Here is a 23,508-nt window from a genome sequence, read left to right on the forward strand (position 1 = left end):
AGCAGACAAGGTTCTGTGAGGTCTACACAAAACATACCATGTCTTGGGAAGTACAACAATAATGGAGGCAAGGATCTTCACCATGCAATCATTTTCACCACTGTGTTCTACTTCACAGAGGCATTCTTTAAAGTCTAAAAAACAGGCCAGACTCCTTGTTATGAATAGAATAAGGAAAAGCCTCAAGTCCTTCTGTCTGAAGAAACAGGTTTTCACGTCTCTAGCTGTAGATGATAGGAAGTTTCTTCCACAAAGCACATAAACTGCATGAGCAACATGTCCTCAAAACCAGGCAAGAAGTGGGAAGGAGGTAAGAGTACATTCCTGGACAGAAACAGGTCCTGTTCCAGTCATCTGACTGTCTGGATCTGAAAGTGGTATTAAGTTCCAAGTCCCCTGCTGTTTCCCAAAGCCGATCATGGAAGTCCATTTCCTTATAACCTCATAGCTACTGCAGTGAGGAAAAAAACTAATCACCATTAAACTTTGCCAGTCATGAAAGTTAGTCCACTTCAGCTTACCATCCCAATGGTCAGCATCTCTGTAAGTGGACCCTTTCTCTGGAGACCAGTATGGCTGAAAGTATAAGGCATAGAACTCATTCCAACTGTTATTTTACGTAAAGAATGTTGTCAGAGTTAATGCGTGCTGTTAGGATTAACTGGTGGCATTCCTACTGCCAGGTATCAAGACATTATGGCTATACTTCTACCACACTTTTAAAAAAGACTATTGCACAACAGTCTCCGGGAAGATCTGACTACTAACCAATTTTTCTGTCTTTACTTTCGGCTTAGAGCAATCACAAAAGAAAAAGACTACAACAGAAAAACAGCTGAGTCAGTGGTTCTCCTAAAGGATGTAACACTTGAATCTTTGCCAAGGAGTTTCTCTCCTTTTCAACTCTGAAAGGCAAATGAAACAGAATACAGTTCTGCATCCCTCCAAAGCCAGCATTCAGGCTGGACAGAAGTGCTAGACTGGCACAATGCTTTCACTGAGGTGGGCCAAGAGCATGCAACAAGGACAAGAGGGCTGGTTCCATGTCTGCACCATCACATACCAGACAAGTCTGAACTTCTTCCAAATAAGAAAGACGTATCAGATACTTCAACCATCAAGCAGAATGGATGAGATAGCACAAACATGGTTTATTAAGAACTTGGACAACAGCATCTAGAATAAAACGAGTTTGTGTCCACCAAGCCCAAACAACAATACTTCAAAGACTAAGAAGCACTGCTGGATGAAGCTGAACCGAGAGCTACTTTATCACATTTAGCAGGCCTAAATATATTTTCTGTTCTTGTTCCAAAATGTATTTACCTAGTTCCCACATGCAGCTGATGAATGCCATTAAGAGGTTTGACTAACATTGCCCAGTCTGGTGGTTTGTGGGCAGTATGGTGCTCAAGGGAAATGTAAGATCACTGAAAGAAAGCCAAATATACATCAAAGAGGCGTTTACTTGCTTAGCAATGTTATTCATGGACCAGTGAAGACAGGGGACCACTCACTGAAAGAAAAAGCACTTCAGATCGACTTGTGAGTGCCTGAAGTCCAAGAAGACAGCATCACAGAGTATCAAAAGAGCGGGATGTGATCTCAGAAGAGAATACTTAACACTTCAAAAATGAAACTAATGAAATTCAGGTTTGCATTAACGAGAATGAAATTTTGAAGAGTGTAAGATAAAACACCAAATCTGTAAATGTGCTGAGTCTTAACATCCATCATAGGTTTGTGCTTTCCAACTGCCTCTCAATTTCAAATCCCCAGTACTTGCCAGAGACACAGATCACCAGCTGCACCAATGCTTCCTAAGAAAACACATCTGATGAAGCACAGATGTAACTTCCGGACATGATCCTTCCAAAATCAGGTCCCCTTAGTCTGCAGCCTTCCACACCTTCTTTCCAACTTCTACACCTCAAAACTCTGAACTCCACTGATTGCAGCAGAAGTACTCAGAAGTTGCCCTTGGGCTTGAAAACCAGTAGCCAACAGTTTAAAATATCCTGCCCCTTACAAGTGGTGCTTTGGCCTCCAACTCTATCGTAGCAGAACTGCAGTTATGCTGATGCCAGCAGGCAGAGAAGCAGTTAGCAGACTCTTGTTCAAAGGAGGACTTACCTCACGTGATCTTTCAGCAGGCTCATAGTGGGATTTTGGCTCAGGGGTATGATAGCTTTGTTTATTTCTTTCTTGCTGCTGCTGCTGCTGTTGCTGCTGCTGCTGTTGCTGCTGCTGCTGCTGCCGCCTGTGGTCATGCTGCAGTGACAGGAGGTAGGCTTGCTCCTGCTGCAACTGGCGCTGGAGTCGCTCTGCCTGGCGGTGTTCCTCCATCTCTCGCCATCTGTATTCCTTTGAGAGAACGGGCGAGGAATTCAAGACATGACACTGACTGTACAGTGGATGTGTCCCTACCAATCCCATTAAAAATGCACCTTTCTGGTTGCTGTTGCTTTTTTGTTTGTTTGTTTGTTTATTTCATTGTTAAAGTATAACCAAGAGCTAAGTTAGACCCATATGACTTGTGTCTTATGTTGGGAAAGTCATGAGTGTAGTGCTAAGCTTGACATGATTGGAGAGTTATGTCAAAACTGGTTTTTATTAAAGGGAAAAAAAAAGAGTTATTTATACTAAATCCAGTGTAAAGTTCATAAAACAATGATTTAGACCAACACTAGGCCATTGTATCCTGGGGTGGATTTACATATCATGTGTGCTTTTGATCTGCAACACAAGCACTCTAGTTCTTCACTGAATGCCAAGGTCTGTTCAGAAACTCGACCACCACACCAGAACTGTTCCACTTTAACATAAAGCCTCCTCTTATTGCCCAGAAAGCAGTGTGACCATACAGCACTTCTCATATGTGCCTGTCAGCCCACAACACTAGCATAAATGGCCTTTTAATCAAGCTCCTTTGTTGTCATACTGTCAGTGCAGCTGTGCCCGACTGAGGGAAGCCTAGGACTGGCCGGATAAATGGATCCTATAGCTACTGAACAAAACAGATACAGTGCTTTACCAGTAACATGGCCTGCTCCTGGAGCAGCTGCTGCTGTAGAATTTCCAAGTGCCGCTGCTCCTCTTCTAGCTGTCGCCTGATATACTCCTGTCACATAGAAATTACCCAGCAATAAATTTATTCAAAAGGAATGCATCAGAACCCCCTGGGTGGAACACCACACGCTACTTCCCCAGTTCAGCTTTAATGAGAAATGCACTTCAGGATGGATTAGTGCCTGCAGAACAATTTAGGAAGCCCTGCCTCCTGAGCATTAGATTTTGGCCCCTTCTGTTCTGAAATTTGCACTCCTGCAAATGTTGCCGGCACAGGCCAGAGCTCATTTATGTATTTTGGAAGTGGTTTCAAGAAGCAGCAAAATGCACTTGAAGGTTTTGGAAAGTTAAAACACAGCAAGTCTGACTCAACACAGCCAATACAAAGTCACATGCAAGTTGTATTAAACATTAGTGTGTTGCACTGGTGCGATGAACTGTTAGCAACAGCTAGAGCCAGGCATAGTGTAGGCAGAGCTGGAGCAAGCTCCCCCAAAATGGGCTCTGCCAAGTGCAGTTGGGACCTGGCCTGCTGAGTCTCCCCTGCTGCCCTCACCAGAAGCCTCTCCTGAGCAAATGCTGCCAGCCTTGCTGAATTATGCGATGGTTATGACACAAACAAACATCCACCAGGAAACAAATATTAGACCAAAGTCGCTTGCTCTTGCCATCTAGCCATCTCTTCACCTGCAGCCTCAACAGGTCAAGACATTTACTCATTGCTTCACCTACCCCCTGGAAGAACTCAAACTCTGAAGCACCAAACCCAAGCTGGTAACATCCTATCATGCAATTAATGGAAGTATGTAACATGTGCATGCGCACACACACAAGCACACGCACACATTTACAGTGTATGCATAAAGAAATTAATGGATCAGTGATACAGTGATGGGAGTTATAGAAAGTCTTGTGACAGACTGATGAGATACACTATACTGTTGTTACGCACATTGGCTGAGCCACACTTTGAGTTAACAAAAATTCTAAGAGGGAACATGTCTTTTCTTCTAAAAAAAAGAATAAAGATTCAGAGTGGTTCAGCTTGGCCACACTAATTAACCATTTGTCATTATTGGCACTGTGCGTAATTAGCATTTCAACAGTTTAAAAAGCAGCTGGGGGAATACCCGGTGTCTGCCCAAAAGCAAATTGCTATGCTGTAATTAGAGATTTTCCCTATATTTATTCCCGTTGGTTAGTCTTCTCTCCTTTTGACTCAAGATTCTTTGACACATACACAAAGACAATAAAATTTCCCAGTAACACAATCATCTATGATCTCAAATACAGAGAATTTATGTAAGAAAAAATTAATGTATGTCAGGCCAAACCCAGCATTCCTGAAGTTAATGGGAAATTTAGAATCAATCAGCCTCTAGGACGGAAGTTTTGGCCCTTTATTTGCGATCAGTATTTTGCAGTACATGCACAGTAAGTATTGCTCTGATTATCACCCTGATTAAAGTTATTAAAGGATTTTAAAACATGCAGATTTCATGCATAAATATAGCAGCTGAATTTCACAGTTTAACAAGTTTCTCAGTTGTACTTTCAATGTATTAAGGGCACACTGGCATAACTTACAATATACTTGTTGCCTGAATGGGCATACATTACTGATTTTAAACAGACAGAGTAAGAGAGGGAAACTGTATATTAAAGTTTTAGGATGGAAAATCCTCTGCAGCCAAAAGATTTCATCCCAAATTCAGAGTATTTAAAGTTCATGACAATGACCAATTCTGTGTGCCAGAAGCCGACACACAACAGAGCTGCCATTCTCTTGGGAGGCCTTCTGAACAGGGGCATGTCCTGCAAGAACCACTGATCCAGCAAGACAAGCCTAGAAACAATTTTCAGCCCCAGTGATGATTTTGCCAATTCTGGTGAATTTTAGTCCAGCCCAGGGGCACGAGCTGAATTTAGAATGAGTATTGCAACAAGACTTCTTTTTTTGAGAGAATATTGAGGCTGCCAGAGTTTTCCATAAAGCCCTACAATCCTATGTTAGTGCATTTGCAGTCAAAAACAACAAAGATGAAAGAGTTAGTGTTACATTGCCTCTAAGCTGCTTTAGGCTTACTACTTTTTAAAAAATTAAATTAGAACTTAGACAAAGCAAACCTATTGCACATATATCTGTATCATGGACTCACCTGCTCCCTTTCTACCCTCCTCTTTTCCTCCTCTGCTCTTCTTCTCTCTTCCTCCTCCTTACGCCTCCTCTCCATTTCTTCCAGACGTCTTTTTTCCTCCTGTTCTCTCCGCCTTTGCTCGCGCTCTTGTTGCCTTCGAGCTTCCCTTTCTCTTCTTTGTTGCTACAAAAAGGGAAAAGAAACCACAGACTTTTACTTTTGTTGTTATCAAAGAAAGAGGTGGAGTTGTTTTCTATGGTGAAGAGCGGGATTTACCAGGACTAGCAAGCTCTGCAACCAAGTGACAAAACATTTTATGCAAGCGTTCACCAGGAAACTAAACTCACACCCAGCACGCATCTATCCCTAAAAGTAGCCTCACTTCCACTCTCTGGTTTCTTCATGCACACACACAAAGTCATGTACCATACTCCTGATGACAACTGAGCTGTGGAAATTCACTCCTCTCTTCAAGAGAGGCTAACACAAATCTCAATCTTTGAACAACTGTTGAACACAGAGATGACAACTTTTCTGACATCAACAATCTACATGTTGCCAAAAGGGAATGATCAGCCCTACTGAATCAGCTAACTTAAATGACCACTATTTGAACTTTCTGTAAGTAGCTTGTCTCTTAAAACAATTCACGGTCTGCTAAGAATTTTGTAGTGTGACCCAATATCCAAGCTTAATTTAATGCACTGCCCAAAACTTTGCCTAGGAGAGAAGGAAGGCTGACCAACAGCACCTCAGCTCCTCCCAGAACATCAAAAGCACCTATATGTAAAAGAGGAAAAGCAACTGAAGTAAGATTTACACTTACACAGATAAGCTTCCACACATGACCCAAATACAAACTGGTGCTGATTAGGTCTGCTCACGTCTGAAAAAAAACTGGAAAACAGCTCTAGAAACATGAACTGACTCATTTATGTCTATAGAGCACCATGTATGACTTCAGAGAAGACATTTTAAATGCCCATACAGTCGTGACCAACTCTTCCTGCACTTCAGCATAAGCATCCAGTTACTCCACCTACATCAAAATCCCAGGCAGCCTCCCACAACTGCCTAAGTGTCAAAAGACCCAGCTGTCTCCTGTTCAACCATCAACTGGGAATATCACTACATTTACTTTCTTTATACGTTTCTATAATATGCTAAAAAATATGGAAGAAATTTAAACCAAAAAATAGCATGTACAAATTTAATCCCAAGAACAAAAATGAAAACCTACATTGGTTATTCTTTATCACATTTAGGTTAAGGTTAATACTATCCCAAATTTCTGTTGAAACAAAGCTGCCACAGATTTGCCTGTCTTAAGGCACTCCAAATAGTCTTGCAAGAAAGAGCACTCACACTAAGCTTTTATTTGGGTTCACAAATCCAGTTACTGGTGTGAGTTTCATAGTTGTGCTCAACTGGAAAAGCAAGGGCCGATCTACACTCGCTGTGTTACTTCATGGGAAATGAGCTTTCTCTGCTGGGCACATTTTCTTGCATTACTATGAAGTAACTGAAAGATCAACAGCCTTCCCATCTTCCGGAATTGATACTGCCATGACAGTGGAGGAGAAATACCAGGGGGAAAAAAAAAGATGGTTCTTGGGGTTTTCTGAGCTTTTCTGCCAAGAGAAGTCGTGGATGTCCCATCCCTGGCAGTGTTCAAGGCTAGGCTGGATGGGGCTTTGAGCACTGGAAGGTGTCTTCTGCCCATGGCAGGGAAGTTGGAGCTGGCTGGCCTTTAAAGTCCCTTCCTACACAAACCATTCTGTGATTCCATCAATTAGGAGCACTTAAATAGTACAGGCTGCTTTCCAATTCTCTTCCATCAACTACAGTTCAGGGGAAGACATGACTTTCCGGAAGACCACTGTTGAAGTACACCCACACTGTAACTATCATGCCCTCCTTCCTGGCCTATAGCATCATCCTGGGTTCACCACCACCTTCCTGTGCCACAAGACATAAGCTCTTTTATCCCCCACACTTTCTGTATCTTCTCAGAAACACAGCTTCCTTGCTCTTGCATCTCTTCTAACTAAATCCATTTACCAGCCTTTTCACTCATGCTTAAGCCAGCTCCCTTCAATGAATGTAGATATATAAATAGCAAAAGTGCTGCAAGGCAGCTACGGCACGCGGTGCATTTCATAGGTTTCACTGCTTCCCCTCCCTCATTTTTTAAGCACTGTAAAAGGATTAAGTAGGCACTTTTATTTCTGAATATATGCATCAGTGTCAAGCAATTTCTACATTTAAGTCAATATATTCAGGTCCTTCTTGGCTAATCAAGTCTGACAGGCTTTTGTTTAAGAAAAGTAAGATGTGAAGTACAGTAATTCTGCTGCCTTGAGGATGCAAGAGACAGCACACTGCTGACTGATTAATATAATATGCACATTTATCAACTCAAACAATATTGTGTTGACATTGTTAAGCGGATATATTGCAGATCTCAGGATGGCATCATTCTCACTACAAGGAAGACGGGTAAATTCATCGCTTCTTGAATTAATTCAGAAGTGTTCAGGAATAAGTATAAATAACTGAACTTAATATGAGAAAAATAAGCTACAAATTGATTAAGCACACTGGTTTCCCATGGCATCACAAAATAAACAAAATCAATTGTCAAAAGATGAGCTTTTTAATGAAACCTTGATCCAGACATCTAGCTCAGCACAACAGCAGATACTTATTACCCAGCAAAAGAATGAGGGGGGAAAAAGGATTTAAGTCAAATCTCAAAATGTACTATGGTCTGTGCACCAAAGTAGGCAGGGAGATTGGGCTTCTCAGCATCACTTCCATCTTCCCATCAGACACTGCCTCAGCCTCCTGCCAGGTGAGTGTGAAGAGAGGTACCTGGCACTGCAGGAGCCCACACAAACACCCTGCATGAGCCCCTTAATCCCAGCCCTAGCTGTAAAAGAAAGGTTTCACTTCCTTTGCACGTGGTCTTTGAAACCTTGGCATCAAACCAGTGGTCACTAACGAAGTGGAATTTACTTTTAACACGCCCAGGGAGAGGAAACCCACAGTGACAACCATCTCTTGGATCCTAGTCCACATCTTGTCAAAGCAATGCCAAAGATGGTTGGTGGCAATTTGTGTTGACCCAACCTGGCTTCAGAGCCAGCCCTATAGCTGACTTTCTTGTATCCATCTGTTGGCACAAGGTTGCCTTCCTGACTGGCTCTAGCAACTCTTTTGTGAGGACAGACCAAAACCCTGATCACTGTGTTCCTAAGGCTTGCCCAAAGGATGGGAGAGGGACAGGGAAAACCATTTGTTAATACCAATGTCATATTTCTACGCATAAAAATTTGCCTTCCAAATTTAGTGCATGTGATTGTCAGATACTGTAAATTTGTCATGCACTACAAAAAACACTGACATAAAACATTCTTGTCCAATAAGCAGCAGGTATAGATCTAGACTCCTGAACTTATGGATGAGTATTCAGGTGTTCTTTAGCTGGGTATAGTATTACCAACTTTCTTGCACGTGTCAGATGTAAAGTTTCTTTCCAAGGAGCTAACTGATAACCAGAAGATAAGGCAAGAACTCTTCAAAGAAGTGTCAGACATGCCAAAACAGAATTTTGACAGAGTCCATACTGCCTCAAATTACTGCATTTCACAAAATGGGCATTTGCTATGCGAACAACACTAAAAAAAAAAACCACAAAGAAAATACAGTGTTAATACTCTGGCTCCTTGTCTGGTTTTAGGGTGCAATAATGATGATCTCATAATGGAACCTGACATTTCCAAACTGGAAGTCCATGCAGTAGAGCATGATTTACCAGGAGGGGGCAATGCAACTACACACGCAGTTGGTCTATACCAACGAATTCAGGCCCTCGTCCATACAGTGAAATGCTGAAGATAGATACAGATCCTCTAATTTTAAATTCCTAAAATATTATTACTGTGTCTCATATTCAGAAGAAGATTGATGATACATATATTAATTATTTCTTTCAGAAAGAATTAGGTAGCCTGGTATCAGCTTAGGAAGAGAATTGGCAAGATTAATAAAGAGATTTTTGCTTTGTCCACACTAGAGATAAATCAGAAGTAGAACTTCTTATTCAGTACCAATCCAAGCTGCAAGCAATTCAAATTAAGTAGCTAAGAGTAAGCACCCCTTCTGTAAAAGAAATAAAGCCCTGGCAAAAATTGCCTGCAGGTACACCTACATTAGCATCTTGGTTCAGGATCAGGAGTGGTCTTTTGAAGTGAATCACCCAAACATCTCCACTTATCCAGTTTTGTTTCATATTTTGAAGATGTCCTGGAGTGCCAACCACACCTTTTGGATGAAATTAAAAAGGCTGATGCACTCCAACCACAAGTAGGCACAGAGTCTAGACCTCAGCCAGTCCAAAGGAATTCCTCCTGTCTTTAAACACATGAAGTCTTCAGGTCCTCAGCACTTTAATTACTGTGCTCCACGATCCGCTTCTACAGGGCTGTACTACTTGTCAGTGGAGCTGTAACCTACCACTTCAAAAACATCCATCTTAGGTTCTCATGATCAGGGACAGAGACACCATTTAATGAAGCTATCCTGAACTGCAGAGGTCCACAGAGAATGGGACTCCACCACAGCCAATTCTGAATTTCCCGAGCCAGACTCAGTTTTGCTAAGTACAAATTTAAATGCTTTCTGATACCCAGTAGTTTTCTCCATGTTGCTGAGCAGAAACACAGACACACATTAAACCAGCCAGGAACAGCTCAGATTTCTTGTTAAATTATCTAAACACCTACAGAGTTGATAGTCTTTATATGTCTTTTGAAGCAGGACTGGAGGTAAGACAAATAAATCCCCTTCCCAAAATTCTCAAATAATTTTCTGCAGTTTGACCACATGTCATTTTCGCCTCCTCAGTAACACATGAACTACAAGGTTCCTACAACAGCAAGTTTTAGAAGTCACCTATATGCCTTTTAAAAAGTAATCTTTTCTCTAATACTGCTGAGAATTACAGTTTTTGGCAGATGTCCTAAACACCGTTCCTGTTACAGTCTCGGTCAAAACTGTCTAGGCTCTCTGCCAGCATTGTAAGAACAAGCCCTCAATTTTAATTTAGGAACCGGGGAGGGGGGGAAGTATATGCAACTTGTTCAGGAAGATTATCTAATGCATAAAATTCTACCAAAGAATATTAATTAGGTATATGCAAACATACTCTACACAAGCAAAAATTACAAGAAAGCAAGTGTGGTAAAAATATCAACAAATCTATGAACGCCCTGAGCTTCAATGCCGGACACTAATCTTAACTCCCATTACCAAGCTCTCCATTGTTTACTGGCTTCATCAAAACAGGGGGGTGAGTTAAGGACAAAGTGACAACATTTCAATATTTTGGCCTTCATTTGTGTCACAACACTGATGTTTATCTAAATTTGTGTCTACCACCCTTCCCCCATCTGAAGGAGCTTGTTTTGGCTGCCGTTTTTTTAAAAATCACTTGGGATCATACATTTTTCCAACACAAGATTCAATGAACTAAGTGGGGGTTTTTTGAAAGCTAAATGTGAGCCTTTTTTTTAATGCACTTGATGAACAATATGCCCACACCATCACCTGTAAAAGGAAACTTTTGTAACTTGTCATTCCTATTTATGCCTCCAAGGGAATCCGGCAGAGGTTACAGACCAATACCAGGTAAATAGCTTTGATCTTATAAATTTTACATGTTTTACCATGCAACCCTACTCAGTAATACAATCTACATTACATGCTGTCTTGTGGTTGTGGTAGCTGTCAGTTTTGTTTCATATTTTTAAAAGCAGGACTGATTAAACATAACTTTCAGGTAACTGCCTTTTCTTTTTACTTGCTCATTTAGTTATAACTGCAACATCCCGAAAAAGTCCAACCCGTGCAGGGAAAATGGTGCATTGCTTTGTTTCCACTACTAGCAGCAGCAGCTCCTTTATTTTAAAAAGAAAATCCAGATTTTAAGAGTTGCACTGATTACTAAAGTTAAATGACCTAGATAATTTAATTGTAATCCTCTTCCTCAACAAAAAATACTGCCTGCAGAACCTTAAAGATTAAAGGGGCATTTAAAAAAAATCATTGACTTGAGTACTAAGAAAAATTTGAGAGGCTAAGTAGTATCTCAACTTTTGCCCACCTTTGACAATATCAGTATTTTATTTTCATATTTTCCTAGTATCTTTTTTTATTACTTACTCCCCCCACAAACAGTCTAAAACAGTTGGAAGTGCTACAGTGTTTATCTTGGCATTCTCTGAAGGGTGGGGAAGAAACAGAAGAGAAATGGAGTTTATACGCCTTCCCCTCATTCCTCCTCATGGATTCATGTGTGGCTGAATCTTAGCTACCAATCCCTCCTTATAGCAACACTAAACTCATTTGCACTTTGGAAAAGAGGGATAAGGAGCATAATGTGACCTGGAAGGGTATTTGGAACTTTGTATTACCTGTTATGCAAACACATCACAGGATGCAAATCAACATTTGGTCCTGGTTGCATCCTCATTAAACATTACCAGGATTTGGAAAACCAGACTGGGTGTAGTTTTTCCATCATTCCTATGTGGACAGTTGAAACAGACTCAAGCAAGAGGTCATTTAAGGACAACTGGAATTTGACCCTGCATTTCCTGAAGAACAAGGATTGGTTTCATTTCAACTCTGTGTCATACCCAGCTCTGGCCTGAAGAGCTGTTTTGAAATCTTCCTACCTCTGAAGCTCACGCTGCATATTCCATCTACATATATATAAATGCACACGAGATCTTAGGAGGTGAAAAGTATGACAGAACAATATTGTCCATGTACATTTACTTTCTTTTACCTTCCAGCAAAGTATAGAAATGGCATACTTACTCTATCACAAAGTATGATCTACATATTTGCAATTTCTGCAGAATTATAATGTTAACACTGATTTATAAAACATATTTATAGATCTACCTTTAAAAGCCCCTTCCAATCCAAATCATTCTATTATTTTATGATCTAGGTGGCTTTTAGTCATTAAGCTACCTATGCATGAGAGAGTAATACATTAAAATACAGGCTTCTATCTACCATGAATGAGTGCCAAACACAGATGCTTGAGAAACATTTAAAGGGAAATCTGAAAAATATTATGGCCTTCCCAAAAAGTACTCTTGAGAGAAAAATCTATCTGGGAATAATTTATGTCTCCTCTTCTCTACAGCTACCTAAAGCCTAGACAGAGACGAAGACAAAGCCTCTCTCCTAAAAAACACCTTCCAAAACCCAGCTCTATATTGTCTTCATAGAAGCTGCTGGATATTCAAGCGCTTTGGAAGACATATTCGAGTAGCCGGGCAGGGATTTAAGTGCTTTGCTCTACGTTTGCAGGTGGATTTTCACATGACGTTTTCTTTCCTGAGATATCCTGGGGCTACAGGGAACTCTTTTCAAATGGGCACAGGAATGGGAAACAAAAGGGGAAGAGGGACTTCTGTCCCCCAAACTCCAGTCTCCTGTTTCTACCTCTTCTAGCCGCCTCCTCTGCTCCTTCTGCTGCTCGATGCGTTTCTGCCTCTCTGCCAGCAGCTGCCTCTTGTACTCCTCCTGCTCACGGAGCTGCTGCTCCTGCAGCAGCTGCTGTCTCCGAAGGGCCTCGGACCGTTCCTTGTTTTCCTGCTGCAGTCTCAGGAAATCACGTCGGAGGGTTGATTCTCCAGGCACATTGACAATAGAACTGCAACAAGAGGAAGCTAAAGCCTTCTGTATGATAAAGCCTGATGGGCCATTAAATACCTTTGCCAAAGCAGGGGAACATTAATAAATTATATCATGATGTTAAAGTTTAATCTCATTTCTTTTGGAGCAAGGACACTGAATGTATGTCAAATACACGCTCTCAGTGGAAGGCGTGAAATGAGGCCAAGCAAAATAAGGACAAATGCTAACATTGTGGAGACCCTGATCAATCATATTTGCCATAAATCTCCCTCCATCCAGATTTTGTTGGCTCTAAGTCATAGGAAGGAGAGTTTTCAAACCTTTAGCAGTCATAGCATAGGTATTCAAACCCTTTGGGTAGTTTGTGTGGCTTGAGCATTCACTTAATAAGAGACAGAAATTTAGCATGCTGATTTATAATCACAGACCTTTAGACTTACTTGGCATGGATTGCCCAAAGCCATCCCAAAAGCAATTATTACCTTGGCTCTCCTTCTTGTTCAGGCACTTCCTCCTCTTCTTCCTCACTTCCACTATATTCATACTCCGTCTCATCTAACAGGAAAGAAACAAAGGCTTGGATAGTACTTTAATTTTAGGGTAGTGGGGAGTTGCAGTAGCACCTCAGTAAACCAGCTCCTGCTCCCTTCGGTGAGAAGATCTATCACAGACCCTAGAACTCATTCTGTATAAATCAGCTCATCTTCCCTGACTTGTAAAGTGGCACAGTGCTTTGCAGAAGACTTCCAGCAAATTCCCTGAACAACTCCAGGTTTTATATGTAAGACAAGACACCGGGAGAACTTCAGCACCACCTGAATAAGGAGAAAAGGCTGCCCAAAACATTTGCTTCACAGCTCTTGTGATGGGTTATTTCCTGTGAGTCTGATTTATGGCATCAGCCCAGGAAATGAACCAATCACAGACTTAAGAAGGGAAAGGCATATATGCCAATATCCTCCTAAATACTGTTTAATGCTTGTATGGAAGAGGCAGAGGCCAAGAAGTAAGTAAACTTAATGTATCAGAAAATACAGCACTTGAAACTGATACCTTCTCTGTAAAGGACAGAACAAAAAGCTTTCTGACAGTCAAATTAGGAATTAAAAAAGAACTTTTTAAGGATTTGGGCTATAGGAGCTTCTCTTGGGGTGGGTATTAAGAATGCAAAGCAGGATGAAAATACGCATTTTTGACAAGTTGCAAAGACTTGATTTTTCGAAGCTGCATACCTTTCTCTCCTCTCTTCTTCCTGGTCCTGTCTATATGGTCCTTAAGCTGGATTCGGACTTGCCTTTCATTTGGCTGGTCACGTATAAAGGGATGTTTCAACAGTTGCTCTGTAGAAGGTCGCTGCATGTAATTCTTCACTAGACAACCTTCTATAAAGCTGAAAAACTTTTTCGACCTGAGAAAGCAGGAAGGAAAAAACAAAACAAAGCAGAAGGTGACAGGTAAAACTCAGCTGAAACATTTTTTCTGTTCTTCCTCAAATTCCTTTCCTCAAGAGCATTATGTCCCAGAGGACAGTTCAAGTGCTACCTGCAGGTGTACCTCCTGATCAGATCTGAGTATGTTCCAGCTGAGCACCGGGCTGGAGGGACACAGGGTGACATGAACATACTTGCAGCACTCAGGCACAGACTCACAGTAATGTGCCCTCTTTCAGAGGCATAATTGCCCTGAAAGTCAGGATCTATTAGTGAGGTGAATCACGTAAACCCAGCTCTGCTGCTTCTGGATCAGAGCTGGATAGAATCCAGCCTGCTTGGAGCAGAGGCAGGGCAGCTCTGGTGTGCCTCCACCTACCCGCGCTACAGACAGCCATACCCAAAGCCAGGAGAACTGTGTCTGCCATTCTCCTGACACAAGCAGCACCACACTGCTTTTGCATGCACCTGGGCTCACAGAGTTAGATCTGCCAGAATTTAAGATTATTTTATTTTTTACCTTAAGAGTCACACACAAAAATTCTTATAGAACAATAGGCAGGTGTTGGTCAGTGCTGTCTGTTCAACACAGGTACTTTGGGTCAAATTCTCCCTGACACAATTTAATGGCATGAACTAAACTAAACCCCTCCTGCACACAGAATAAAGTGACAGGGTATGGGAGTTAGCTAAGCTGCAGCACCACCTTCCAAAATTTGCACTTCATTTGAGCTCTTGAAAGAGGACCTATCCAGAAAGAAGTGACCAAACAAGTGACCTTGCAAAATGCCAATAGTGGAAGTACTCAAAACTGCAGTGAGGCACTGGAACAGGTTGCCCAGAGAAGTTGTGGATGCCCCATCCCTGGCCAGGCTGGATGGGTTTCTGAGCTACCTGAATTAGTGGGTGGCATCCCTGTCCATGGCAGGGTTTGGAACTAGATGATCTTTAAGGTCCCTTCCAATCCAAGCCATTCTGTGATGATTCTACAACTCTGTCATCATTTGGCCTATCTTCTCGTAACCTGCCACTGAGCACACTATCAAAACAGTTGAGTCACAGCAGCACTGCCTTTGACCAGAGTTGCTTTTTATTTGGTAGCTGCTTTCAACCTGCTCCAGTGCTTGGAGAGCAAATATCCTCACCACATGGTTAAGCATAAAAACAATTATTTCTATCCATCAGTTTACTTCCCTACTGTAATAAAAAAGGCTGAATCCAACATAAATAACATGGTTGTTCAGATTTTTCATTCCTCACACCTTGAATGTTATTATTTCACATAAAAAGGTTAATGAAAGGCTAATGCAAATGGCATATGTGCATCTCTATTCCCTTAATATATGCAGAAGGCAAGTAAGAGAGAGTGATGCCTTGACAGTACAAGTGCCTAAATAAGTCAATCCAGGTAGAGACCAAGCCCAGCAAGCAAGCCAAGTTTATGTTATGTTGACATTGAATACACAGTCAAATCACTTGATTATTTTGACAGGATCACAGCATCCCATGATCACATTCAATCTGTAAGAAACCTCTTTCTAGGGAGTATTTTTGTTTCATATGTGCCAGTTGTAACCAATAACTGGGAGGAAATCCTCTGATACTAATGGATTCTTCTCAGCTGGCAAGAAGCAAGCACTCAATTCCAACCATTTACAATAATTATAGTAAAAGCCTTCATTAGTTTTAATAGCTCCTTTCTATTTAGCAACTAGAACACTACAGTACTGTTCTGTTTCTGTGTTATGATACATCTGAGAAAACATACTGCATATTAAGAGTGCTGCAGCAGTCTATTTTTTAAAATATGGATCCATTTGTCACCCTAATACAGATGCTACTCTATCAAAAAAAAACCCTGGGTATTTATCTTCACACAATTTGAGATGGAATTTCTCTGGGACAAAAAACTAAATAATACATGCATTTTATGTCATGCCTTGATTCAGAGGCACAAAAGACAACGGAGATTTTTCTAACTTAAATTGCTTTACAGTTCTATGGAAGGGTTAACAAAACTGTATGTGATACAAGAAGACTTCATGTCACAAAAGGCTAGAAGCAAGACATACATACCATTTCTTGGATTTTAACCGTGGGGGAGGGTTCCTGGGTATCAGAAAGAGAGCCCTCATGGGGTGCATGTCACAAAGCGCTAAAGGGAAGAAAACAAAACCAAACAGAGACATACAGACACTGATTAAGTTGCTCTCTGTCAATGCCATGACTTCAGCTTCCACAACCATTCCCACTACCCCAAAAATACATGCAGCAGGTGCAGACAGCAACACAGCTTAACAGAATTAGCCCAAAATGACAACAATTGCATAGCTAAGTGTGCCAGTGGCAGCCCAAAAAGAGAAAGAGATCGAAGCATGGATTAACCTCCAGAATCAACCAAGATGGGAACATCTGAGTATGGCCCTCCTCCAGCCCCAAGTCATCTAACTTACTTTCTGGTCAATAAAATATTGGGAGATGATGATGATGGTGGAAGGGAAGAATGAGAGTTACAATCTTCCCTCTACCTGCCCTTCTCTCCCACTATGGAGGATGCTTCATTTTTGCTCTCTAGACCTGGATATTTTCTTTACTTCAAGGCATGACAGTTTTGAAGCGTGGGAGGGTCTGTATAACAAAAAAGGATTGCCTGCAGAATTGAAATGCAAACCCATAACTTTTGTCCAAAGAAGTCCTGTTTGTCTCAGTGGACATTTAGCGGGAGTCCAGGATCAATGTCTGACAGCTTTTCCTCCTGTTCCATAGCAAAGCAACACGGCAGAGCCAACACAGGGAAACAAGGGAGCAGGGACGGGGCAGCCCAAGAAAAGTCTCTAGGAGCAATGTTTTAACCATCTTCCTGTGTTTGACCTCTTACACCCTCAGTGTCAGCCTGAGTGATCACTGCAGGATGAGGTGACATGTACCACACAACAGAAATTCAGGAGAAACAGACTGATGTGAAGAGAATTCTGGCTTCAAAAATAAGGGGCCACAATCTCGGCAAAGAAGCCCTTGGATGCCTGTGGATCCCTGCAGACCACCAAATGTAGAGATGGACTCTTCAGCTGCCACTGGAGGAGGAGGTAGAGCCCACATACCAGAGGACAAGAGCTGTTCAGCACTTACAGAGGATCTTTGCTTACTTCTTAAATGCCACTCTTGTGCTTTTACACAAAGAGGGGTCAAACTTTGCTTTGGTTTAGAAATGAACAAAATATTATTGTCCAATTCTAGGCTTAGAAAGCCCACAGACACAGCTTTTAATAGAAAGCCATACAGGCAACCTAATGCACTGAACAGAAAGATATGGCAAAAAGGAGGTAGTTCATTTAATAGAGTGCTGGCTGAGGTGTCCTGGGAGCAGCTATCACATGGACATTCATGCAAATGTGCAATTAAGAAGGAAAAAAGAAAATAACCCCAAACCATCAGACCTCCTAAAACATGAATCAACACATGACCATTGCGATTTGTTTTTTAAATCTTACATTAAAGTCAATAACAACAACAAAATCAGGCAGCAGCTACAATGAAATGACCAATTTTTAGTTGGGAAATATCAATACTTTATTTCAACATGATAATTTCAAAGACATTTCAAGCTGGGCTGTGGTGTGGTGGTAGATTTTTATGTGCAAAAAAATTTAATTTGCTCTTAGGTACCTAAGGCTCTTATTTTTAAATACAGAGCTCCAGCTGAGGGTAAGTGTATTTGTAAGATCAGTAAGGACTTTCATAAAAATTATCATTAAAAGTCAAAACACCATGCCTAACTTTTTTTCTTTTCAAAGGTTTCTGTCCTCCTCACACATCTGCTGTTTGCCTTTATATTCTGAAAGAACTATGTGAAAGGAAAAGAACCTATTAAAAAGTTTGGCATTTTTGGTTTCCAGGTTTTCCTCTCAAATCCAAACTAACTGATAATGTTCCCTGCTTGAGAATACCTAAATTCAGCGCTTTGTCCTGAAGAAGGATTTACAGCTTAAGCCATGTCACTGCTAAGGAAGATTAACACCACCCACTCATGAGCGGAAACAAAAGGAGAAGCAATGTTAGCATTATCCAGACAGAAAGCCAGCATGGAAACAGTTGCCACAAATGCTTTTTTCATTAAGGTTTGTTTCCTCAAAGCCCCACTGACCCTCTCCCCAGCTGAGGTTTCAGTATTCCAGGCCAGTCCATAGACAAAGTGGGACACAACTCCAAAACACAATATACTACCCATAGGAAGGAAGTCAGACACTCGATTAGCTTACAAATATTCCTGCTATAGAAATTAAATTACTGCAGTCTGCACTGTAGTGTTTAAACACAATCCTATCTTTATCAAAAGCATAGATATTTATGGGATTTTATATTTACAGAGCAGGCAAAACCAAAGAGAACAGAAATAACATGGGGATACTTTCAGAAACCTCAAAACTATGCTTAGATTGCAACCAGCATCACCCAAGTATATATTTCAGCCTTAACGAGCCCACTGGAGAAGCACGGGTATCACTTACGGGGAGCTCCTTCTGCCATCTCTATGGCCGTAATGCCGCATGACCAAAGGTCACTCTGCACAAAAAGAGACACCATATGTTAGCAGGTAGATTTACCCATTCACACAGTAAGAGAGTACTACTTAGAGAGGCCCTGTAGGTGAGGCCAAAACCAAATACCACGGCTATTTAAATAATATAAGCCTCTTTTTTCTTGTAACAGTATGATAAAATCCTACTTTTCATATAATACATAGGTATATGCAGGAACACACGAACATATTCTTACTGAGTGTAAGAACAATCCCTCCTAATTACACATAAAAATATATTCACATTATGACAATGGGAAATACATTTGCCAGAAATCTAAGCCTGTGAAACAACAGAATTTTCATTATTCCCTTGTCAACAAAGAACTGAACAAGGCCATTCCCAGGGTGTGTAGAGATGCAGATAGAAAAGCAAAAGCTCAGCTCAAATTTAAAGTGGCCAGACTTGTCAAAAACTACAAGAAAGGGTTCTTTATGTATGTAAACAAACAAGCAAGAACAAAAGGAAAACACAGGACCACGGAAAGGAGAGGTGAATTAGTCAGCAGCACCACCAAAAAGGCAGAGATTCCCGAAATTTACACCTCTGTCTTTTCCACTGATGAGTGGAAACAAAAGGAAAAGCAAAGCCAACATTCCTCCCCTAACATCTCAGCTTTGCTTGAAACACTGCAGAACAAGAGTCCTTCAGTGGCAGCCTCTCAAGGTACCACCTCTGGCCAGCACGTCTGACTCGGGAGAGACCAAACAAGAGCCAGGAAGATCAAACACAGGGAAGAGATGGAGGAGTCCCGGCAAGGAACCAACTCCAGAGACTGACACAGCTTAATGGGCAAAACACTGGAGGAGACTGCTGTGAAAGAGAGCTGTTCTTCAGCAAAGCAGTCTTCATTTCTGGTGATAACTGTGATTTTTTTTAAATTACTGAAAACCAATGAGCAAATAAGCTCTTCATGCACTACAACCAGAGAAGCATTTCTAAAGATCATGTTTTCAGACCCAGCAAGGCACTCTTAGTCAAATGCAGCCATTTAAGCGAAATTGTACAGCCTCATGGTCTTACAGAATCTTTCCAACATTAATTTTTTGTGAGACACCACCCCACAGGCTCCACCAGGAACAATAAACAGGTGTTTTCAGAGGCCAGAGGAGTTATTTTTCACATCACTACTGCATTAACAAATATTGCAGGGAGGTTTTCTGCTTTATTGTATTATTTAATAGCAAACCTTCCTTACTAATAACACAATCTGGAAAGATATAAAACATTACCTTTTGTACAATGAGATGCTGAATGTAAAAAGCAATTAAATCAAGAGAAATAGGATCGATCTGATCAATCAGTCAAAATGTACAAAACACCAATTCAAATAATCTGGGTGTTTTACAAAGATTTAGACACACACAAACATACTGATAGCAAACACCACCATCACTCTCAGCAAAGTGATATAACTGGTATTCAGCTCTATAAACCATTGTAAGGCCTTAATCCCTGGCTGTCTGCTATCCTTGTTGCCCTTGGTTAAAGTTGGAACAATGCATTAGTCTAAGTGAAGGTTTCTTAAAAAGCGTATTTTCACATTTTTTCTTTCCTTGTGCTCTCATTAAAGTCAGCTGAGAAGAACTTTCAAGATTACAGTACGCTTTCACTAGATATATTTAACTTTAAATATATATACCTAATATTCTTAAGGATAGTGCAAATACCATCAAGCCAATTATGGTTTTGCAGTAATTAAATCCTTGGTTTGCAGCAAGCTATGTATAAAGGATCTCTGTTAAGAAATGTTGCGATGGATAAATTTTTATCAAAAAAATCATGTCTATGTATCCTGAAATCAGGAATAGTTTTAAGAGCTCTTTCTGTACTTCACTGGCTCTCCAGATAGTGGTTCTATTTAAAGGCAACACCTAAAATGTATTGTTCTGGGTTACCACAATAACTGGGACATAATCTAACACAGTTTAAAGTACAACCATCGTACCAATTGAGAACACAAGCATTTCCAGGTAAACTGTTTTTTGCCTTCTCTAAGCACCTACAGCACCCTGAAGTCCTGTATTTACGTCTCAAAGCTATGATAATACAAGCAGCAGAAACTGTTAAAGGTCACAATTTGACAGTATCCATACCCTGTACTTTGGTAATAAGAATGGAACTACACAAAATAGTTATTACTCCTACAAAGCATAAGAAGTCTCAAAAACTGTCGTAATTCATGGACATTTATACTGCAAGTGCATGTTGCGGGTTTTTTTCTTTGAATAGGACTCTTACTCTGTAATCATATGTAGCATCTGGATTCTCATCACAGGCAATAACTTCTGGAGCCATCCAGTATGGAGTCCCAATAAAAGTGTTTCTCCTGCCAACCGTCCTGTCCAGCTGAGCACTCACACCAAAATCCACTGTGGGTGGGAAAAGAGTAAAATGAAATAAGAGGGGAAAAATTATGCAATGATTACTTTTGCAAAGTGATTTGAAAATAGAGCCCTGTAGATGTTCCATGTGGGAGGACCATGCTGAAGAGAAATAAGATGATTAATCCTGAGGCAACTGAGCCCTCATGGTTCACACACAATGTGCTTGGGCACAAGTGTCAAGGGACACAGCAGCATACAATCACCTCTCCTGTGTAGCCCTCACTGGTCTGCCTGGACAGAAGGGAGAGCACAGCTGCAAAAGTACTGCCTGGGAGGCTGAGAAAGGCTATTTATTCCCTTCCCACGTGGTGAAGCCAAGCACCTTTGCCTATACAGAAACAGCCACTTCCTGAAGGTACCTCTCATGCTATGGGAAAATTGCATGCATAAACACGTCCCCTTCAGCTCACCACTTTCGCTGCTCTAAAATTGGACAGCAAAAATAATCTTTTGTTCAGGGAGCTGCTCTCTGGTTTAAAAGCGCAGAGCAGAAACATCACTGGGAGCAAAAGATGAGGATTATTCAAGAAGTGCTAACTTTGAGCACACATGCACACAGGCTGCAAAAGAGATGCCCACTCATTACAAAGCAATTACATTACAAAGGTGTTTTCTGCCCTTCATTTTGCCCTGCTCATGACCACAGTGCTATGTGTCTTTCTATACCAGTAACTGCATCTGCTCTAAGAGAGCTGTGTCAGCTTCACTGCACCCACCATCTGAGTGACACTGACAAACTGTGTAGACAACCTCAGTGGAAGCAATGGTTTGGAAGCTACTGTGCTCCATTTTGGACCAAACGAAGGAAAGCTCTCCTGAGAGCTTCCTCCTCCAGCAGCCGGGACAACTTCCCATGCCTCGTGCTGCAGGAAGGTGTAATGCAAACCAGAAGGGATGTGGGCTGGGTGGGAGGGCTTCAGCATGGCTCTATATTTAATGAAAAAAAGGTGGCGAGTGTAGCGTGATACAAACACAGAAGGTTAACATGTGCACTAACTGAAAGAGACAAATTAGAGAGGAAATAAAAAAAAGAGTATGCCCACTTGGCAGGAGAGAAGAGGCCAGGGATGAGCACGATTTTCAGCAGGCACGCCAGTGCTGGAACTGTGCTTTGAATTCAATGCCACAGCTCCCTTGAGAGTGCTGTCCAGATCATATTTTTGTGTCCAGAACCTGAACAGCAGGTGCTATTTTAATTAAAGCCAAATACAAGAGAGACTCCTGTCACTTCCCGAGTCCAGAATAAAGTGAATCAGAACAGACTCAAGTTACACACAGCTCAGTGGGGGAAAAAATGATCCCTGCACTGATTCTGGCATGGAAACCAGTATCTTCTAACAAAATTCAACAACAACCTGTGCTACATCCTCTCCAAGCAGGAGAAAATACATTCAGGCTGTCAATCCACATGGAACTAGTGACAGAGTACTCATGCTATAAAACATGTTATAGAGCTCTTAAAGGATGACATTAATTTGGGAACATCATAAAACCAAAGGCTGAACAAACGAGGAAGCGGACATGTGTACCTACTTACCAAGTTTCACTTCTGCATTCTCTGTCAACAACACATTTTGCCCTTTGATATCCCTGTGAATCACATGATGGGCATGAAGATGTGCCAACCCCTGCATTAAGGAAAAGAGAAGTGAAGAAGGAGAGGATGTTCAGAGTAAGGCTCTTGGCTTAACAACAGACTATCCATATCCAGCAGCCCCAAAGGTCATAGCACTGTCTCGACCTCTTGCAGCTGGGTGCAATGGGACTTGTAGCAGCACACCACCCACACAGCTTTTGGTGATGGAGCAGAGACACAGGCCTCAGGTCATGCACACACAGTACCTGAATACAGCCCGACATCTGCACTGTGCAAACCCCTCCCAGCTGTCCCGTGAACAAAGTTCAGCTCCCACAAAGTGTCTGAGCAATTACATTCTAAATGACATCAGTGTCGGTGTGTGCCACTGGCTCCTGATGTGCACAGGGTCACACAGATTTTAATTGGGAAGGGAGGTGGAAGGAGAAAGGAGGCAGCATCAACATGCACCACCGAGAAGGGGGCAGGGGATCGGACTGGCAGTCATGTTTGAAGGCCAGGGGGGACAGATGACAAAGAAATGCTCTACTGCAAAGCTGCAGTTCTCTTCTCTAGCCTTCATAAATATGAAGCCAGATAACTGTACCT

The 23,508-nt window shown here is 41.4% G+C and overlaps 1 protein-coding gene across 12 annotated transcripts in view; it reads right to left on the minus strand.

Moving 5' to 3' along the window:
* The window catches only part of MAP4K4 (mitogen-activated protein kinase kinase kinase kinase 4), a 166,586-nt gene that overhangs the window by 32,792 nt on the left and 110,286 nt on the right, over positions 1-23,508 (minus strand). For 11 of the 12 annotated variants that reach the window (XM_042040237.1, XM_042040211.1, XM_042040256.1 and 8 more), the window contains exons 5-14: positions 22,861-22,951; positions 21,178-21,308; positions 18,865-18,919; positions 16,433-16,511; positions 14,159-14,334; positions 13,409-13,481; positions 12,732-12,942; positions 5,229-5,390; positions 3,035-3,121; positions 2,134-2,364 (exon numbers count right to left, since the gene is read on the minus strand). In XM_042040237.1, coding sequence (XP_041896171.1) covers positions 2,134-2,364; positions 3,035-3,121; positions 5,229-5,390; positions 12,732-12,942; positions 13,409-13,481; positions 14,159-14,334; positions 16,433-16,511; positions 18,865-18,919; positions 21,178-21,308; positions 22,861-22,951 — 1,296 coding nt within the window. The remainder of the gene's footprint in view (positions 1-2,133; positions 2,365-3,034; positions 3,122-5,228; positions 5,391-12,731; positions 12,943-13,408; positions 13,482-14,158; positions 14,335-16,432; positions 16,512-18,864; positions 18,920-21,177; positions 21,309-22,860; positions 22,952-23,508) is intronic. The other variant, XM_042040228.1, reaches the window with a different exon arrangement.

This window comes from Corvus kubaryi, unplaced genomic scaffold, assembly GCF_017639235.1.
Source record: "Corvus kubaryi isolate FWS band 111438036 unplaced genomic scaffold, C.kubaryi_AGA036_p1.0 133, whole genome shotgun sequence".
Lineage (NCBI taxonomy): Eukaryota > Metazoa > Chordata > Aves > Passeriformes > Corvidae > Corvus > Corvus kubaryi.